The following is a 14,952-nucleotide window of genomic DNA, read 5'->3' as shown; positions in this document are numbered from 1 at the left end:
GAGAGCTGAGCCTGACTTGGCTGCATTGGGCCTGGCTCCTGAGGGCATTGCACGGCACTCTCTGGCCACCAAAGTCTGAGTTCTGCTGGGGGGGCGGTCCTCAGTTTACCCAACATTGTGAGAAAGACAACATGCACCCCCATGGCAGACATGAGCTCTTTGGGGCTGGGCAGGTGGTCTCACCCCTGTGGGCCTGAGAGTTTGGTGGACTTTTGCACATGCTCCAAGGTTATCCATTCTCCTTTCTAGAAACCCATACTAGCCCCCAAACCAGGGGCCTTTGATAAGGGAAGAGGATGGCTTGGGTTGCTCCACAGACATTCCCTGTGCGAATGTCCATGGGTGTCTGTCTTCCATGAGAATCCGCTGAGTGTCCAGTTAGTGCAGTAGAAATCTTCCATTTGTCCATGCTGGTGCCCTGCCCACTCTTCTCTACATGCTCTCTGCCAATGGCTGTTCTCCCTTGGATTCTGGTTGGGTCTGGCCAGTGGGAGGCACCAGCAGGAGACTAGGGGGCAGGAAAGAGAGTGAGGTTGGGGCGTCTATTCTGCCACTTCATCCCCACTGGGCCATAGGTGATAGTGGCCCAGGCTGTGTTTCTTTAGCAAAGGCCCCAGGTCCTTGGCACCGTCTCCCTCCTGCTCTCTGTCTGGAGGCTGCATCCGCTCCTTCCCACGCAGAGGGGCAGAGAGCTGGCAACAGCTCCCCACTGTTGCTAGGTTCCCCACTGGGAGCCTCTTCAGCCCTCGCTGAATTCCCTCTACCTGCCCACACCTTGGAAGTAGCCCTTTGTTAGACTGCCCTCTGTTACTCAGTTTCAGGGGTCTTCTGTTTCCTCCCAGGACCCTGAAGGACACAATTGGTCTGATCTAGGTGCCCCTGAATAGGGGCGGCTCAGCGGATCAGATGAGGGGCAGCTTGGCACCTAAAGGTTGAGGACCAGGCCCTGGAGGGGGCTGTGCTTCTCCCACCCCAGACTCTTCCCCCCCCCCGCCCGCCCCATTGCTGTGAGGTGTGCAGGAGCAGAAGCAGGCCTTATTCGAGAATACCACCTTTCCAACCCATTCATGATAAAAGAAGTCCATTCAACATGTTGAGTCTTTGTTTTGAAACAGTGTTTGGCTGAGTACCCTCAATAACTGTTTAGAAAACATTGCAGAGGATTTTCATAGGGAAAGATTCAAGGATCCCAGAAACCGTCATCTTCACGTTCATCCACTCCACTAGCTGACTAGGTGGCCTCGATCTGGAGCTCTTGCTCCTTTGGAAGCAGACGCCCAGGAGGCCCTGCTCTGTCTAAGCCCCGGGGGGCAAGTTCAATCATCCCACAGGAAACAGGCATGAGGCTTCAGGTCTGGGAGCAAGGCGGACGCGAGGGGACCTAGGGATTCCTTCATCAGAGCCCAGGGATGCCAGAGGACTCTCTGGTCCCCAGGGGGTTTCAAAGACGAGCCTTCAAGGAGAGGAAATTCAGTCCAGAGGGAGGCGGGAGCTCCCGAGGCCCCAGACGGTCAGTGCCAGGGCTGGAGCCAGGCTGGACCTGAGACCCCCGACTTGTAGCCCCGTGTGCCTCAGTGAAGCTCGCAACAAAGGGGGAGGGCCACTTAGCACCAGTGAGAGTCCTTCAGTGGGATACCTTGTTAAGGACCAGTGAGAAGGAGGGGGGGGGGTGTTGTACCAGTTCTCCGTGGGATCCCAGTCAGACTCAGGGGGTGGGGGGCAGCCCCGAGGCACCCTGAGTCACACTGCATGCTGGTAGGGGAGCCCATTGGGCGCTACCCTCGCTTAGGAGGCCACCTGGGAGCAAGGCACCAACGTGCCCAAGAGGCGTCCCCATAAATCCCTGCAGGACCCCACCCTCTCCCCTCGTGGGCCCACTGCTGGGGACTTTCATTCTTACATTGGAGAAAACCACCCCAAGAAACAGGGGAGATCCTGGCCAGAGAGCATGCCTTCCTGCTCACCTCCCTGGGAAGCCTTCGCTCAACTTCTCTCCCTCAACCCCCACAGAGACAGCGGACCCTCTCTCCTGACCCCACGCCCTGCCTCCTTCCTTCCCAGTGCATAATGGACGTGGAGCCTGAGGCCCAGAGAGGGGCAGCTGCCGGCTGTGGTCACACAGCTGAGGGCCAAGCAGAACAGGCTCGCAGAGGCCCAGTGCCCACGCACCCCAGGACCTTTGCTCTGTGATGCAGCTTCGTGGGCCATTCCTCCCTTGTGCAACACCATCAGAAGCCACGGGTGGGACCCCCCGGCGGGGACGGCCACCATTTGGAGTGCTGTCTCAGTGTGACCCCCGGGGCCCCTTGGCTCCTGTGTCTGAGGCCTCAGACCCACCGTGGGCAAGAGAGCAGCTTCTCCCCTCCATGCGGGCGGCCGGAGTCCAAGCCCTCACGGCGTGCAGTTTTGTGCGATGGCTGTGGGGACCCAGGCTGTGTCCTCTGATGTCCCTGGTGGCCCGAGCCCAGCACCGAGTGAACAAACAAGCACAACCCCAAGAGGGGCCATCCCTCGGGGTCGGGGCGCAGCCGGGCCCTGCCCCCGTGTGACGAGGAGCTGCTCAGGGCTCCTGGGCCGGGCTGAAGGGCTGGGTCCACTTGGACACGTCCAGAAAGACGGTGGAGGCCCCGTGGTAGAGCCAGAGGCGGGGCAGGGAGCCGTGGCGGGTCCAGGCGTCACGCTCCCGGTCGTAGGCCTCCATCTCCACGTGGTAGTCGCCATCCATGCCCTGCCAGCGGCCGCCGGTCACATACAGCGTGTCACCCAGCGGCACCAGGGCCCCGTTCTCATGCAGGCTGTGCAGAGACTGCACCTGTGGGCGGGCAGTGGTCAGGGCCCCGGGGGCGGGGGCGGGCGCCACGCAGAGAGGACAGCCAGCGCCCCGTCCTGCTCCCTGCACCTCACCCAGGCTGTCCCTTTGGCGGGGAGACCCCGGTGCTCTCCTCTCCGGCCCACATCTCCCGGGACCACATTTCCAGGCCCCTTGCTCTCCCAGGCCCCAATTCAGTCATATGTGAAGTCGGGGTGTCAGATGGGCTGGGGGGCATGGAAGCCCGAGTCTGGAGCTGCCTCCCAGGGCAAGTTCTGGGCCAGGCTCTGATTCACGGTTGCTCTCTCGGAGGGGAGAGACGTGGCCTCAGCTCTGACCGACACACACACACACACACACACACACACACACCAGGGGCCATTCATGCCTTGGGGAGCCTCACTTTGCCCCGTACCTCCTGCCTCGGCCCATGGCCGGGGTTGGGACTGTGAGGTGAGAGCCAGAGGCCAGAGAGAGATGTGGATCCTTCTGGAAGAGCCCAGTGTGCATGGGAAGGAAGAGGCCTGTCTGTGGCCTGCACATGAAGGCGGTCATGGGCAGCCAGCCCCCCTCCCCTCAGGCCTGGAGGAGGCAAAGTGGAGCCCCTCGTGGCTGGGATGCCCCCCAGAGCAGTGGCTTGGGCCCTGCCGAGGCCTGGCCATGGTCCAGCTGGGAGGGCCCAAAAGAAAGAGCCGGCCTGGCAGGACCCCCTGCACCTGTCTTGCCACAGTAATGGGAGCCTCCAGTCGGCTGGGCACTGATGCCAGGGGACAGCTGCAGGCGGCAGGACGGCAGAGGCCCCGCTGTGGGCCAGCCGGCCAGGGCCAGGGTGAGGGCAGGGAACAGTCCACCTCCTCTGGCCTCCAGGAACTGAGACTCAGGGCAGGTGGGGCGGGCCCAGGCTGCTGGGCTATTGCTGAGACCACCGCATGGGCACTGGGCACCATCCCTCCTCTTTCTCCAGAAGAAGTGCAGAGGAAGACTAAGGCTTGAGATGCCCAGCAGGGCTCTCTCAGTGGCAGAAGTGATAGCGAGGAGGGAAATGGGGCACCAAGGAGCTGGATGCTCCCACTCCCCTCACAGCCAAGGGGTCCCCTTCCCTGCTCGGCCACCCCCACGGGTGGGAGACACCCTCCGGGGCCTGGCCAACACCAGGCTGTCCCTGCAACACTCGGGGCTGAGCCTGGTTTTGCTTCTGGAGAAGAATAGACCACCCCGTGCTGGGGCAGAGCACCACGGTGACCAGGAGCCCCCGGTCCTTGGCTCTCCTGTCCTCACCGGGGCTCCGCCCGGGCTCTGGGCCTCATCAGTCCCTCCACTGTGGTGACATCCCCAGGCCCCACCAGCCCCAGGCCAGCTCTCTGCAGTGTCAGGGGTCCCGGGGTGGGGGGGTGTCGCCCTGGGAGGTGAGGCTGAGACCCACCTTCTGCCACAGGTTGGCCCCAGGGTCGTACACGTAGACCTTCTTAGTGTTGTCGCCGACCAGGTAGAGGGCCCCCTGCAGCGCAGCGCAGCGCGGCGAGGACAGGTACTTGGGGAGGAAGGGCGAGGCGATCACGCTCCACACGTCTGTGGGGACAACGCACCGGGCCCACCCTCACCAGGGGGCCTCTGCCTCTTTCCCGCCCGTCGGCCCGGTCGGGAGACTAGGGGCCCCACCTGACCCTGGGTCCTGTCGGCCTCCCAAGGGACCCTCACACCCACCCTGCAAAATGGGTTCTGTGATCATCACCATCCAGAGGGTGAGAGGCGGAGCGGGGGGAGAGACAGGTCAGGAAGGCCACCGAGCTAGGGAGAGCCCTCCTGGAGCCCCAACCCTGGCACGGAGTCTGGAGCCAAAGCCGGCATCCACCAAGACTTGCAGGCCTGGGCCCCTGCTCCTGGCCCCTGGGGCCGGTTCCAGGCAGACGTCACAGCCAGGCAGCTTTGGGACCCAGAGATGGGCTCCCCGTCCCCTGCCCCAGGCACCCTGCCACCAGGCCTGGTTCCCTGCCCCCTGGACCCCCGCCGTCCTCCGCTGCCTCGTCCACCTCTGCTGGGGCTGTGGCCATTTGTAAGAGGCCTGTGGCTGCCTGCTCCTGGCCCCCCCGCCCCCGTCCCCAGGGCCCCCACCATCCGCTCGCTGGCACCCAGCCACACGTCGGGGGGGCGTGGCGGCCGTGCCCCCACCTGTGATAGGGTTGTAGCTCTGCAGAGCTAGAGGGGTGTACTTGCAGGCGCGGGACCCCACCAGGTACAGCCGGCCCCCGCAGCTGGCCGCCGAGAAGTTGCTGACGTACTTGAGGGCGGGGCTGCCGGGCGTCCAGGTGTCCGTGTAGGGGTCATAGCTCTCCACCTCCACCGCGTCCAGAGTGGTGCCTGTCGGGCGGGGTGCGGGTCAGGGCCGCCGGGGGCCGGGCCGAGGGAGGGGCCCTGCACGCGCAGAGGCGGCAGCGAGCACCCTAGGAGGGGCGGGAGGGGGGCAAGGGAAGGAGGGCGCGGCCTCGCCAGGCTCGTGACTTACCCCTTCCACGGAGAGGGAACTGAGGCAAGGCCACTGGCCTGAGGCCACACCGGGGGCGTGGGTGTGGGCACCTGGGCCCAGGAACACTCGAGTCCAGACTGCACAACGGGGGCCCCAGGGCCACGCCTAGGTGCCCCCCCCGGCCTTGGGCTCAGGACCTTGTGGGTGCTGTCTGCTCTCAGCTCGGGCTCGGCAGCCATGGGGGCGAAAGGGGCTGCCCAGGGCAGGTGGGGCACCCAGCCGTGGCCTCACGGCCAGTCTGTCACCCACAGGGGCCTTGGGAAACTCTTGCTCAGCCACAGTCATTTTGTTTTTCAATATTTATCTGACCATAAGTGTCCCTGGGGTGACCCTTGCCACAGCTCTGGGGTGTCAAGGGGATAAGGTGGGCCTCTGTGCTCAGGCTGGGGGCAGGGTGGGAGCAAAGGTGACAGCAAAGGGGGAACCACTGTGGGTCTCCTCACCCCAGGGACTCCATAGAGGGGGTGACCCTGAGCGGAGGGCTGAGCCCACGGCTCTGGGGACGGGAGTGTTTGGCCCTGCGGGCAGCTCAAAGCCCCAGCCTGCCCCGTCATCGCTCTGTTGTCAGAGTCCTTGCGGGAGCTGGCCACGGAGCCTCATGCCTGAGCCTCACTCCAGGACATGCAGATGGCAGGTGGCACAGCCTGGCCAGGCGCCCTGGTCCAGACGGCGAGCTCCTGAGGGCAGGAATGGGGGAGCAGGCCTCTGTGGTCCCTGAGGCCGGGTGGGGGGCTCTCTGGTCCCTGGGGAGGGCATGGGGGTGGGGAGCCATTGTTTTTTTGTTTTTTGGTTTTTTTTAAGATTTTATTTATTTATTTGAGAGAGAGAGACAGAGAGAGAGCATGAGAGGGGGGAGGGTCAGGAGGGTCAGAGGGAGAAGCAGACTCCCCGCGGAGCAGGGAGCCCGATGCGGGACTCGATCCCGGGACTCCAGGATCATGACCTGAGCCGAAGGCAGCCGCTCAACCGACTGAGCCACCCAGGCACCCTGGGGAGCCATTGCTGCGGGACTGAGAGGCTCCCAGGGGGGCGAGGGGGCTGCAACGAGCAGGAGGCTGCCCGGGGCCAGCGGAGAGAGAGGCCTTACCGCCAATGGCGTAGACCTCCCCGTTGAGCGCGGCGCTGGCGTGGTTGGTGCGAGCCTTCAGCATGGGTACCACCGGCTTCCAGGTGGCCTCCTTCAGAGGGAAGCACCAGGCCTGGGTGGTTGACCAGGTGTCTGTCTTGGTGCCCCGGGAGCCACCTGTAGGAGAGGTTCTGTCCCTCAGCCTGGGGTGTGCAGGCTAGTGGGGGCTGGGTACTGGGGGTCCTGTCTCCTTCTCCCCATGCTGGGCCCGGGGGTGGGACCGGAGGTGGCCTGCGTCCCACCCTGCCCCGTAAACAGGGAGGACAAGATCCGTGGTTTCAGATCTTCATCAGTGGTCACCGTTTCGCCAACCAAAGTGTATACGGGCCCCCAAGTTCTCAGATACCAAAGAGCAGGGTGACCCCGCCTGCCCGTCACACAGCTCCTTCTGGGGAGGCCCTGGCTGAGGGAGCCTAGCGAGTCCATGTCAGAACACGGAGCGGTCCCCTGCGCCCACGTGTGGACCCGTGGATTTTAAATGTCCTTGTTTTCATGTCACGGAGATGTCTGGAAGAGTCCTGCCTGAGCCGGAGGGGACAGCTGATTCTCGGTGGCGTCACGGTGATCAGCTCCCTGGACGGCGCTGCCAGGAACCCACCTGTGACGTAGACGGTGTTGTTCAGCACAGCGAGGGAGAAGCCCCACTTGTGGTAGTCGGGGAAGTCCGGGAGCGCCATCCACCTCTCTGGCCGGAAGAGAGAGAGGCAGAGGGTCAGGGTGGCTGAGCTCGTTGCTGGGGCCTCCCCTCGCCCCTCAGCGCCTCCTCCCACGCGGGTGCAGGAGTGTTCCCTCACCTGGGGAGGAGCAAGCGGCCGGACTCGGCGGGCCGCAGTTGGGGGGTGGGGTGACACCCCGGCTGCTCCACGTGCCCCTGCCAGGTCTGGCTCGCAGCGGCCCCCACCTCCCCACGCCGCCCCCTGGAGCCCAGCACACAGACCGGACACAAGGCTGCACCCGGGGTGTGCGGGGAGGTGGCCTGGGCTCTGGGGGCAGGAGGTGACCTCACTGACCCCAAAGGGATCTTTCGGCCCCTGGGTTGGGTCCCACCTCTCAGATAGGGTGAGGGGTTAAAGGGCCTGACCTCTGGTCCCTAGTGGGTTAGAACACAAACATCATTCATTCACTCGTTCCTCATCCGTCGCTCATTTCTTCGCCCTGAGCACCCTCCGTGCTGTGTGCAGCATGGGCGTGCAGGGGTCACACAGGGCATGACACGGGCCTTGCAGCACCCAGGGAGAGTCCAGACCCCCGCTCTGGTGTACCACTGTTGGCCCTGGGGACCCATGACCTCAGTTTCGTCCTCTGTCGAGGGGGGTAGCTCCCACCTCACTGGGAGGTGCGGGGGGAGGAGTATAGACAACCCGCATCTGTCACGGGGCCACTACTCCATCAGCGGACCTGAGGATTATTGTCACTACGGCGAGGGACAGAGTCATGCACCCAACTTGGGCCACACTCAAGGAGCTACATGAGGATAAAGTGAGACAAGAGATGAGAAAATGTTTGAAAAAATAAAAACGAGAATCTATGTGGGAGTGTCCGAGCCAACAGACACATTTTGGGTGCTCATGGAAGGCTGTGAGGAAGACCCAGGCCTCGGGGAGGTCCCCGGGGAAGATTCTGTGTACTATCTGTGACCATCTTTGGGACATGCAGAACTCCGGCCTTGCTGGGCACCTGCCCTCTGGGCAGGGACTGCGTGTCCCCCTGACTCATGTCTGTGTCACCCCAGGGTGGGGACGGCCGGGCGGTCACCAGGCCTTTGCCTGCCAGCGTGCCCCTGCTGTCCTCCCCTTGGGGGTGGAGGGACAGCTGCTCCTGGGTGCAGCCAGCAGAGCTCATCTCCTGACGTCAGCCCCCAAATCCCCTCGTCAGCCCCTGACCTGGGACGGCCGGCCTTACGCTGCCCAGAGCCCGCCAGCCGCTGACGCCATGGGGGTGGCTGGTGACTGGCCCAGTGGGCCCGGGACACCTGCCAACACTCCTCAGAGCTTTCAGAAGAGCTTCCCAGGGCCAACATGGCCCCTCCAGAGACCCTGCTGCCCCCCACCCTTCCCCCTTTCCTGGGCGACCCTGTGATGGGGCCCCAGGCAGGAGAGGCCCAGTCTGTGCCCGTTGGGTCTGCATCCCAGCTACGTGAGGAGCCCCGCCCACAGATGAGGAACAGGTCTGGGGCTGTGAAGTGAGCGGCTCAAAGGCTGGAATTAGAACCCTGTTTGAACTGACCTAGTCCCTGGGCTCCTACCGTCCAGGCCACTGCACCCCAGCTCCCCGTTCTCCCCTTGGGGCCAGGGTTCCGTTGGGCACGCAGGGCGTTTGGGGCAGCAGAACCCTTTACCCTGGGCTCCGGGGCCCAAAAAGGCCAAAGTTGGGGGCTGTGGCTGGAGGGTGAGGGGGCCACCGTGCCCCGGCTGTCAGCTTCCCCTCCCCCTGCGCTGGCCTCTAGGCTCTCCTGCAGGCCCCCTCCCTGTGAGCACCTCACCCCCTCCACCTGCACGGCGACCCGAGGGGCTCGGGGCCGCAGGGACAGCGTGCGGGCTACTCACTGGCCTTGCTGTTGTAGAAGGCGAAGTTCCTGGGGTGAGGGGCGGGCTCCTCGGCGCCCTCCTCGTCCTCCTCCAGGGCCCGCCCGCCCACCACCACCAGCACCTCCTCCAGCTTCTGCGGGAGGGCGAGCAGAGCCTGTGGGGCCAGGAAGGCTGCGTTAGAGGGGCAGGCCGCCGTATGGCCGTGCAAGGCGAAGAGCGGGCGCCAGCAGGCCTCGGGGCCTTCTCTGGGGCAGGGCTTGGGTGGAGCGGCTGTGTGTGCGCGCCGTGGTTGTCTGGGGCCAGGCATGGCGGCAAACGCTCAGGACGGGAAGAGATGGGGCGGCAGGTGCACGTGTGCCCCAAACCTGAGCGCTGTTCCTCCCAGCAGTCCCCCCGAACCCATCTTTGGAGCCAACGCCACCTCTGTCCCCAGTTCCTCCCCTGGGCCAGCGTGCGGCATGCCGAACTCGGGTGGCCCTGGCTGGGCGGGAAACGCCGGGAGGCTTCCACTCTGGTTGGCAAGTGGCCACTGCTCGGGGCTCCCAGGCCCCCAGGACTCCCCTGCGCCTCTGGCCCTCCCGCACGAGGCCTGCACCTCCCACAGCAGCAATTCCAAGGTGGCCTGGTGGCACCAGGCCAGCCCACTGTGCCTGGCAGTGCCAGACAACAGCACGGAGTAGAGCTTCGCCGCCTCCCACCCCGACCCTGGCCCGAGCTGGGTCCCCAGGCCTGGCTCCTGAGGGCTCCTGCAGGCAGGGCCCGGAGCAGGCTGCCCAGCCACGGACAGATTCGTCGGGTCTGTGTCTGTCACTGTGTCCGGAGCTGCCCTGCCTGCCATGCCCCCTGCAGCACAAGCAGGAAACGGCACCCCGTGAACGCTCGAGCAGGTTCCTAAGGGGCAGGTGGCCTGCAGCACTCTTGGCCTGTGCATCTTCCTGGACCGTTTTCCCTCCTGCCGGGCTCCGAGCCCTCCTTAAGGCCCAGGTAAGGTGCTGCCTCCTCCGGAGAGGCCCCCTGACTGGCCACCTTGCCCAGGATGCCCCCAGCCCAGCTTTGGCCTTTCTCACGCTGCCCTCGGTCTGTTTCCAGGTTTGTCCGCACCAAGCTGTGGGCTCTGACCGGGATTCGGACGGTCACTTGTGGGTTGCCCCTCCCCTCTCATCCAGGGTGTGGGACACACAGGGGCACCGGGGATGAATCGTGATGCCCTCACAGGTAATCAGCCTAAGGCAGGTAGAGCTGCAAGGCTCAGGGCATCGGGGATAGGCACACTCTACTGTCCATCCCCGTGCAGGTCGGGGTCTCCGGGGCTCCCCTCCTCGCCCTTGCTCACCTCATCGCGGCCCTGCGACAGGGCCACCCGGCACGCCTCTGACTGCTGGATCAGCGGCTCGGTGGCCAGCAGCCTCTGCACACAGGGTCTGGGCACGGCGTCCAGGCGCACCAGGCCGAGCAGCTCGGGGAGGTGGACGGCCCGGGCCGGCGGGTCATGGCGCACCCAGCGCAGCAGGGCCTCCAGCCGGCTCTGCTCCGGCTGCACCTGCAGCAGCTCGCCGGCCAGACAGGCGGCCAGCCGGTCCTGGGGCAGCCGCAGGAACTCGTCCTCCTGGGCCACCGCCTCGAAGTTCTCCCGCAGGAAGGCCCAGGCCTTGGCAGCCACGCCCAGCAGCCCCTGCTGCTCCCCAAACTCGCAGATGCCCAGGCAGTTGGTGGCATCCAGCTGCTGCTGCAGGTAGCGGCCGCAGACCTTCTGCACGGCGGGGAAGTGCAGGCGTGCGGCCGTGCGGGTCAGCGCCTCCACGTTGCCCTGCGTGACGGTCAGCCGGCCCGTGTACACGAAGTCCACCAGCTGCCCCACCACGGCGGGCTCCACGTCCCGCAGCTCCACGCGCGCCGAGAAACTCTCGGCAAAGTCGCCCGCAAACATGGCGTGGAAGTAGGGGCTGCTGAGCGCCAGGAGGCCGCGGTGGCAGGGCAGCTCCCGGCCGCCCACCAGCAGCGTGACGTCGGCCAGCTTGGGCTGCGAGCGCAGCCGCCGCAGGCCGTCCAGCATGTCCTGGGCGTGCGAGGGCAGCTGGAAATCCAGGTCGTCCACGTGCCGCACCATGGCCGCCAGCGCCGGCGACGGGCCCCGCAGCCCGTCCGCTCCGCGGAGAGCCGCCGGCCGGCCGGATCCTGGGGAGAGAAGGGGGCAGGGTCCGCCGGGCGGGCACGGCTCCTCCACCCGAGGCGCCCATCCTTCCGGCCGTCAGTCCTTTCCACCTTCCACCAGCCCTGGCTGAGCATCATAGCCATGCCAAGGTGTGCGGTGGGCTCAGGGTTAGTCCCGTTTTACGGTGAGAAGGCTGAGGCTCAGAGGGGGCCGGAGACCTACCCACGGCCAGGTAATCGGGGCAGAGCGAAGCCAGCACGAAAACCACACCCGGCCCCCTCCACAACTCTGGGCTACACAGAGCAGACCCTCCGGAGCCTGGGGATCGCTGTGGCCCCCCACCTCCAAGTGGATTCCCCTGCTCCCAGATCTGACCTTGCTGGGGAGGATGATGAGGGCCCTTGGAAGCTTTCCTGCCCCACCGATCCTCACTGTCCACGGTTACATGGAGCCTCGGGCTGCCATGACCTTGCTGGGTGACCTTGGTCCCAGTTTTCTCAGCTGCAGATCCAGAGGCCGGCGGGGAAAGGGGCTCTGTGGTCACAGTGCTCCCCACGGGCCAGGCCGTGTCTCGAGGGTGGGGTGTGCCCTCCTCACGTGGGCCGCACGAAAACCCTGTGAGGCGGGTGCTGTCAGGGTCCTCGTGAAGGGGGGAACCACAAGCACGTCACCTGTCCAAGATCACACAGCTAGGACGTGGGGGAGCCATGCTCGGGGCCTATGCGCCGAACCCCCAGGTTACAGGTCCCCGGGTGTAGGTTGCTAAAGACAAATACGACGAAGGGGAACTCTCTGGACAGCGATTTCGACTCAGTGTTCGTATCACTGGATTCAGCAAATCCACTTCTGGCTTATTTAATTGTGTGCATATTCATTTATGTACTCCTGACATTTTACCCCAAGAAAGCTGCCCCAAATTTCACCCGAAGCTACCTACAACCCCTAAAAAAAGCTGCACCCCGGGACATGGTCTGTTCACCAGGGGGCGCCCTCCAGAGCCGTCAAAGGGAAGGAAAAGGGCCAGCGGGCCACGGGGACCAAACCCTTGGTGAAATAAGTGTGATCAAAATAACAAAGTCCTGACTGGGTGTTATGCACAAACAATGAATCATGGAACGCTACATCAAAAACTAATGATGTAATGTAGGGGGATTAACATAACAATAAGAAAACTAAAAAAAAAAAATAACAAGTCCTGAAAAGAGAACCGTGAACTGTGGGTGCCAAGGGGCAGGGAGGGCCCTGCTGAGCTATGGCGCCGGAGGCGGGAGCTTAGGCACCTCCCGCACCCCCCGCCCCACCGTTGCCCCTAGAGAGCAGGGCAGGACCCCGGAGCCCAGCCAGGACAGGACAGGTCAGGGCCCCTGGCCAGCATCCCTCCTGCCCGACCCCCTTCCAGGGAGGCCCCCTGGCCGAGTGAGGACAAAAGATGAGCCCAAGGCCACTGCCCCAGGCCTCACATTCCTGTCACCCCTGGGTTCCCGGTAGCTACCACCGCCCCGGGAGCCAGTGGGCAGGGTGCCCACCCACCTTCTCATGGGGCCTCAGCTGCATCTACTGACACCTGCCACCCTCAGGTCCCAGAACCAACGGGGTGGGGGGTTCCGGAGAGTCTCAGAGCCTCAGCCTGGTGCCTGTCCAGGCCGGCAACGAGGAGGGCTTCGGCGGGCAGGACCCAGAGGGCCTGAAGCCAGCAGCGGCTGGGCACTGGACACTGGGGTCCCGGCTGCGGCTGGAGGGTGTGGTCGGCCTCCCCATCGCCCACCTCTCCAGCCAGGAAACCGAGGGCAGTGTGCCGGCTGAGCCCTCACCGTGCCCCAAGGGGCCCAGCTTGACCGGGGCTGGGGGCTCTGTGTCCAAACACCCAGCGCTGTGATCTCTATGACCCGCCGGTTATCCTACCATAACCTGCCCTCCCCTGCAGCTCCCTGCCCCAAATCCCACCTCCCGTTCCCCGATGCCCACACTCCAGAGCCCCTGGGACCCTACCTCTCAGTCGGCCCCTGGACCTTGGAGAACTCAGGCCGGAGAATAGGACTTCCCAGCCGGCAAGGGGCCCGGAGGGCCTGCTGGGCTGGGCTGGGCTGGGCACCACGTGGGGATGGACAGAAGGGTATTTTTAGCACTGTCTGCATTGGGAGGGAGTGGGGGAGGGAGAGAGCTGATGCTCCTCCCAGGCTGTCTGCTCTGAAAGGCTGAGGTCTCCTGGACCACAGGGACCAGGCCGGACAGCAGGAAGCATTCCAGGGGGGACAGTGGAGCCTGGGCTGGAGACTCAGGGGGGTGTGGAGGCCCCAGCTCAGGGCCTGGGTGTTAGTAGGGCCTGACGGGTACTCGCTTCTCTAATGGTCACTGACAGGTGCCCCAGTGGCCTTTTGTTCATCTCTCAACTGGGAGAAAGTGACTATCACAAGGAAATGCAGATTGGTGAGCAAAGGCTTTCTAAACTTGGGGTCCACAGTGGTGGTCGGGAAGCCTTTGGTGGTTAAAGTGGGGCCCAGAGAGGTAAGGAGGCATCCCTGAGTGCTTCGCTGGGCTGGCGACAGGGACACTGGACCCGAGGCTCCCGGTCACAGCGTGGCTTCGGCCCTGGTGCGGCCCTGGCGTCCTCACTCGTCGTGAGAACCAGAGGTAGCAAAGAAATAGGGTCATCTAAAAATACAGCAGCGGCGGCCTGCAGTCTCCCCCTCAGCTCTGGGCTCACAGTGGTCACAGGGGAAGCCCTCACAGCTGGAACCCAGCTGGACCCGGGCCCCGGAGAGGGGGTCTCTGGACATCTCTTCTGCCAACGGTCAGAGCGAAGCTTCCCAGCCGAGGACGTGCATGTGCGCCTGCAGCCCGGGGAGGCCAGGTGAGGGCCTCCACCTGTCGCCCCTCCTTCCGTCACTCGCGTGGGCCTTGCTAATACCACTGTTCCCCAGTCTGGAGGGTCGGGGAGGGCCGAGTCTGACGAAGGCCTCCGGCTGCCCCCCCAGAGACTGGCCTGACGCGGTTCCAGTGGGGGAGGCTCCCAGGGCGACAGCCCCCACTCCTGGCAAAGTTAGGTGATTTCTTAAGGGTATCAGGATATCATGACAGCTTGGGTCCTGGACAGGTGACCCCTGTCTGGCCATCATAGCCGCTGGCCCTGCTCCCTACGGGATGGCTGTGAGCTCGGAGCCACAGTTCTGCTCTCACGGGGTGTGCGGTCTGGTTAGAACTCAGTCCTTACACAGATGGCGGCCACGACTGACTGATGACGGGTTTGCAAGGTGCTTCCAAACTCTGCTCACTTGTGCTTCCTGATTCCATGCTGCCCTCCCCAGCCCTGCCCAGCTTGGTCATAGCCCAGCTCATCCCTTCCCAGTCTGCCTGGTTCAGCCCAGGCCAGCCCAGCCCAGCTCAGCCCAGTTCAGCCCAGCCTAGCCCAGCTCAGTTCACCCTAGTTCAGCCCAGCTCAGCCCAGCCCAGTCCCCGCTTCAGATGGTCCCAGGATCTCCCTGCTAGCCTTCAGCATCAGCCTCATGAGGTCGCAGAGGGAAGGGGGACGCTCATGGACGTCTCCAGGACCATCCTGGGGAGGCCACTAGAGGGGAACAGAGACGTCATTCCTGCTCCTGTCCTTGTAGCCACAACACAAAGGGTTAATGTGTACCCAGCCCAGGCTGGAGGAAAGAGGACAGGGTATTCTGATGACAGGCCCCTGTCACCGGGAGCTGCCTCCCCTGGAGGCCTAAGGAACGTGGGGAGAGCAGACCTAGCGCCTCACATGACCAGTCAGTTTGGGAAACTTGACACCAGGCACTGGAAACAGATCTTTATCAACAGATTGCT

The 14,952-nt window shown here is 64.3% G+C and overlaps 1 protein-coding gene across 2 annotated transcripts; it reads right to left on the bottom strand.

Annotated features, from left to right (window-relative positions):
- Positions 1 to 1,000: 1,000 nt before the first annotated feature.
- KLHL30 (kelch like family member 30) lies at positions 1,001 to 13,232 on the bottom strand. Of its 2 annotated transcripts, none has more exons than XM_045867632.3 (8): positions 13,129 to 13,232; positions 10,321 to 11,162; positions 9,006 to 9,141; positions 7,058 to 7,144; positions 6,421 to 6,576; positions 4,979 to 5,167; positions 4,233 to 4,378; positions 1,001 to 2,812 (listed from the first exon to the last, which is right to left on the bottom strand). In XM_045867632.3, the coding sequence occupies exons 2-8, from the start codon at positions 11,092 to 11,094 to the stop codon at positions 2,561 to 2,563; spliced, it is 1,740 nt and encodes a 579-aa protein (XP_045723588.1). In that variant the 5' UTR covers positions 11,095 to 11,162; positions 13,129 to 13,232; the 3' UTR covers positions 1,001 to 2,560. The 2 variants fall into 2 exon arrangements, with proteins under 2 accessions (XP_045723588.1, XP_064443416.1); XM_064587346.1 differs by lacking the exon at positions 13,129 to 13,232 and adding an exon at positions 11,515 to 11,618.
- Positions 13,233 to 14,952: the final 1,720 nt, after the last annotated feature.

Source organism: Mirounga angustirostris, unplaced genomic scaffold, assembly GCF_029215605.1.
Source record: "Mirounga angustirostris isolate CCGP_5_RB_7025 unplaced genomic scaffold, mMirAng1.0.hap1 SCAF_3, whole genome shotgun sequence".
Classification (NCBI taxonomy): Eukaryota; Metazoa; Chordata; class Mammalia; order Carnivora; family Phocidae; genus Mirounga; species Mirounga angustirostris.
Note: the sequence above shows the minus strand (reverse complement) of the source record. Positions and strands in the feature narration are given on the sequence as shown.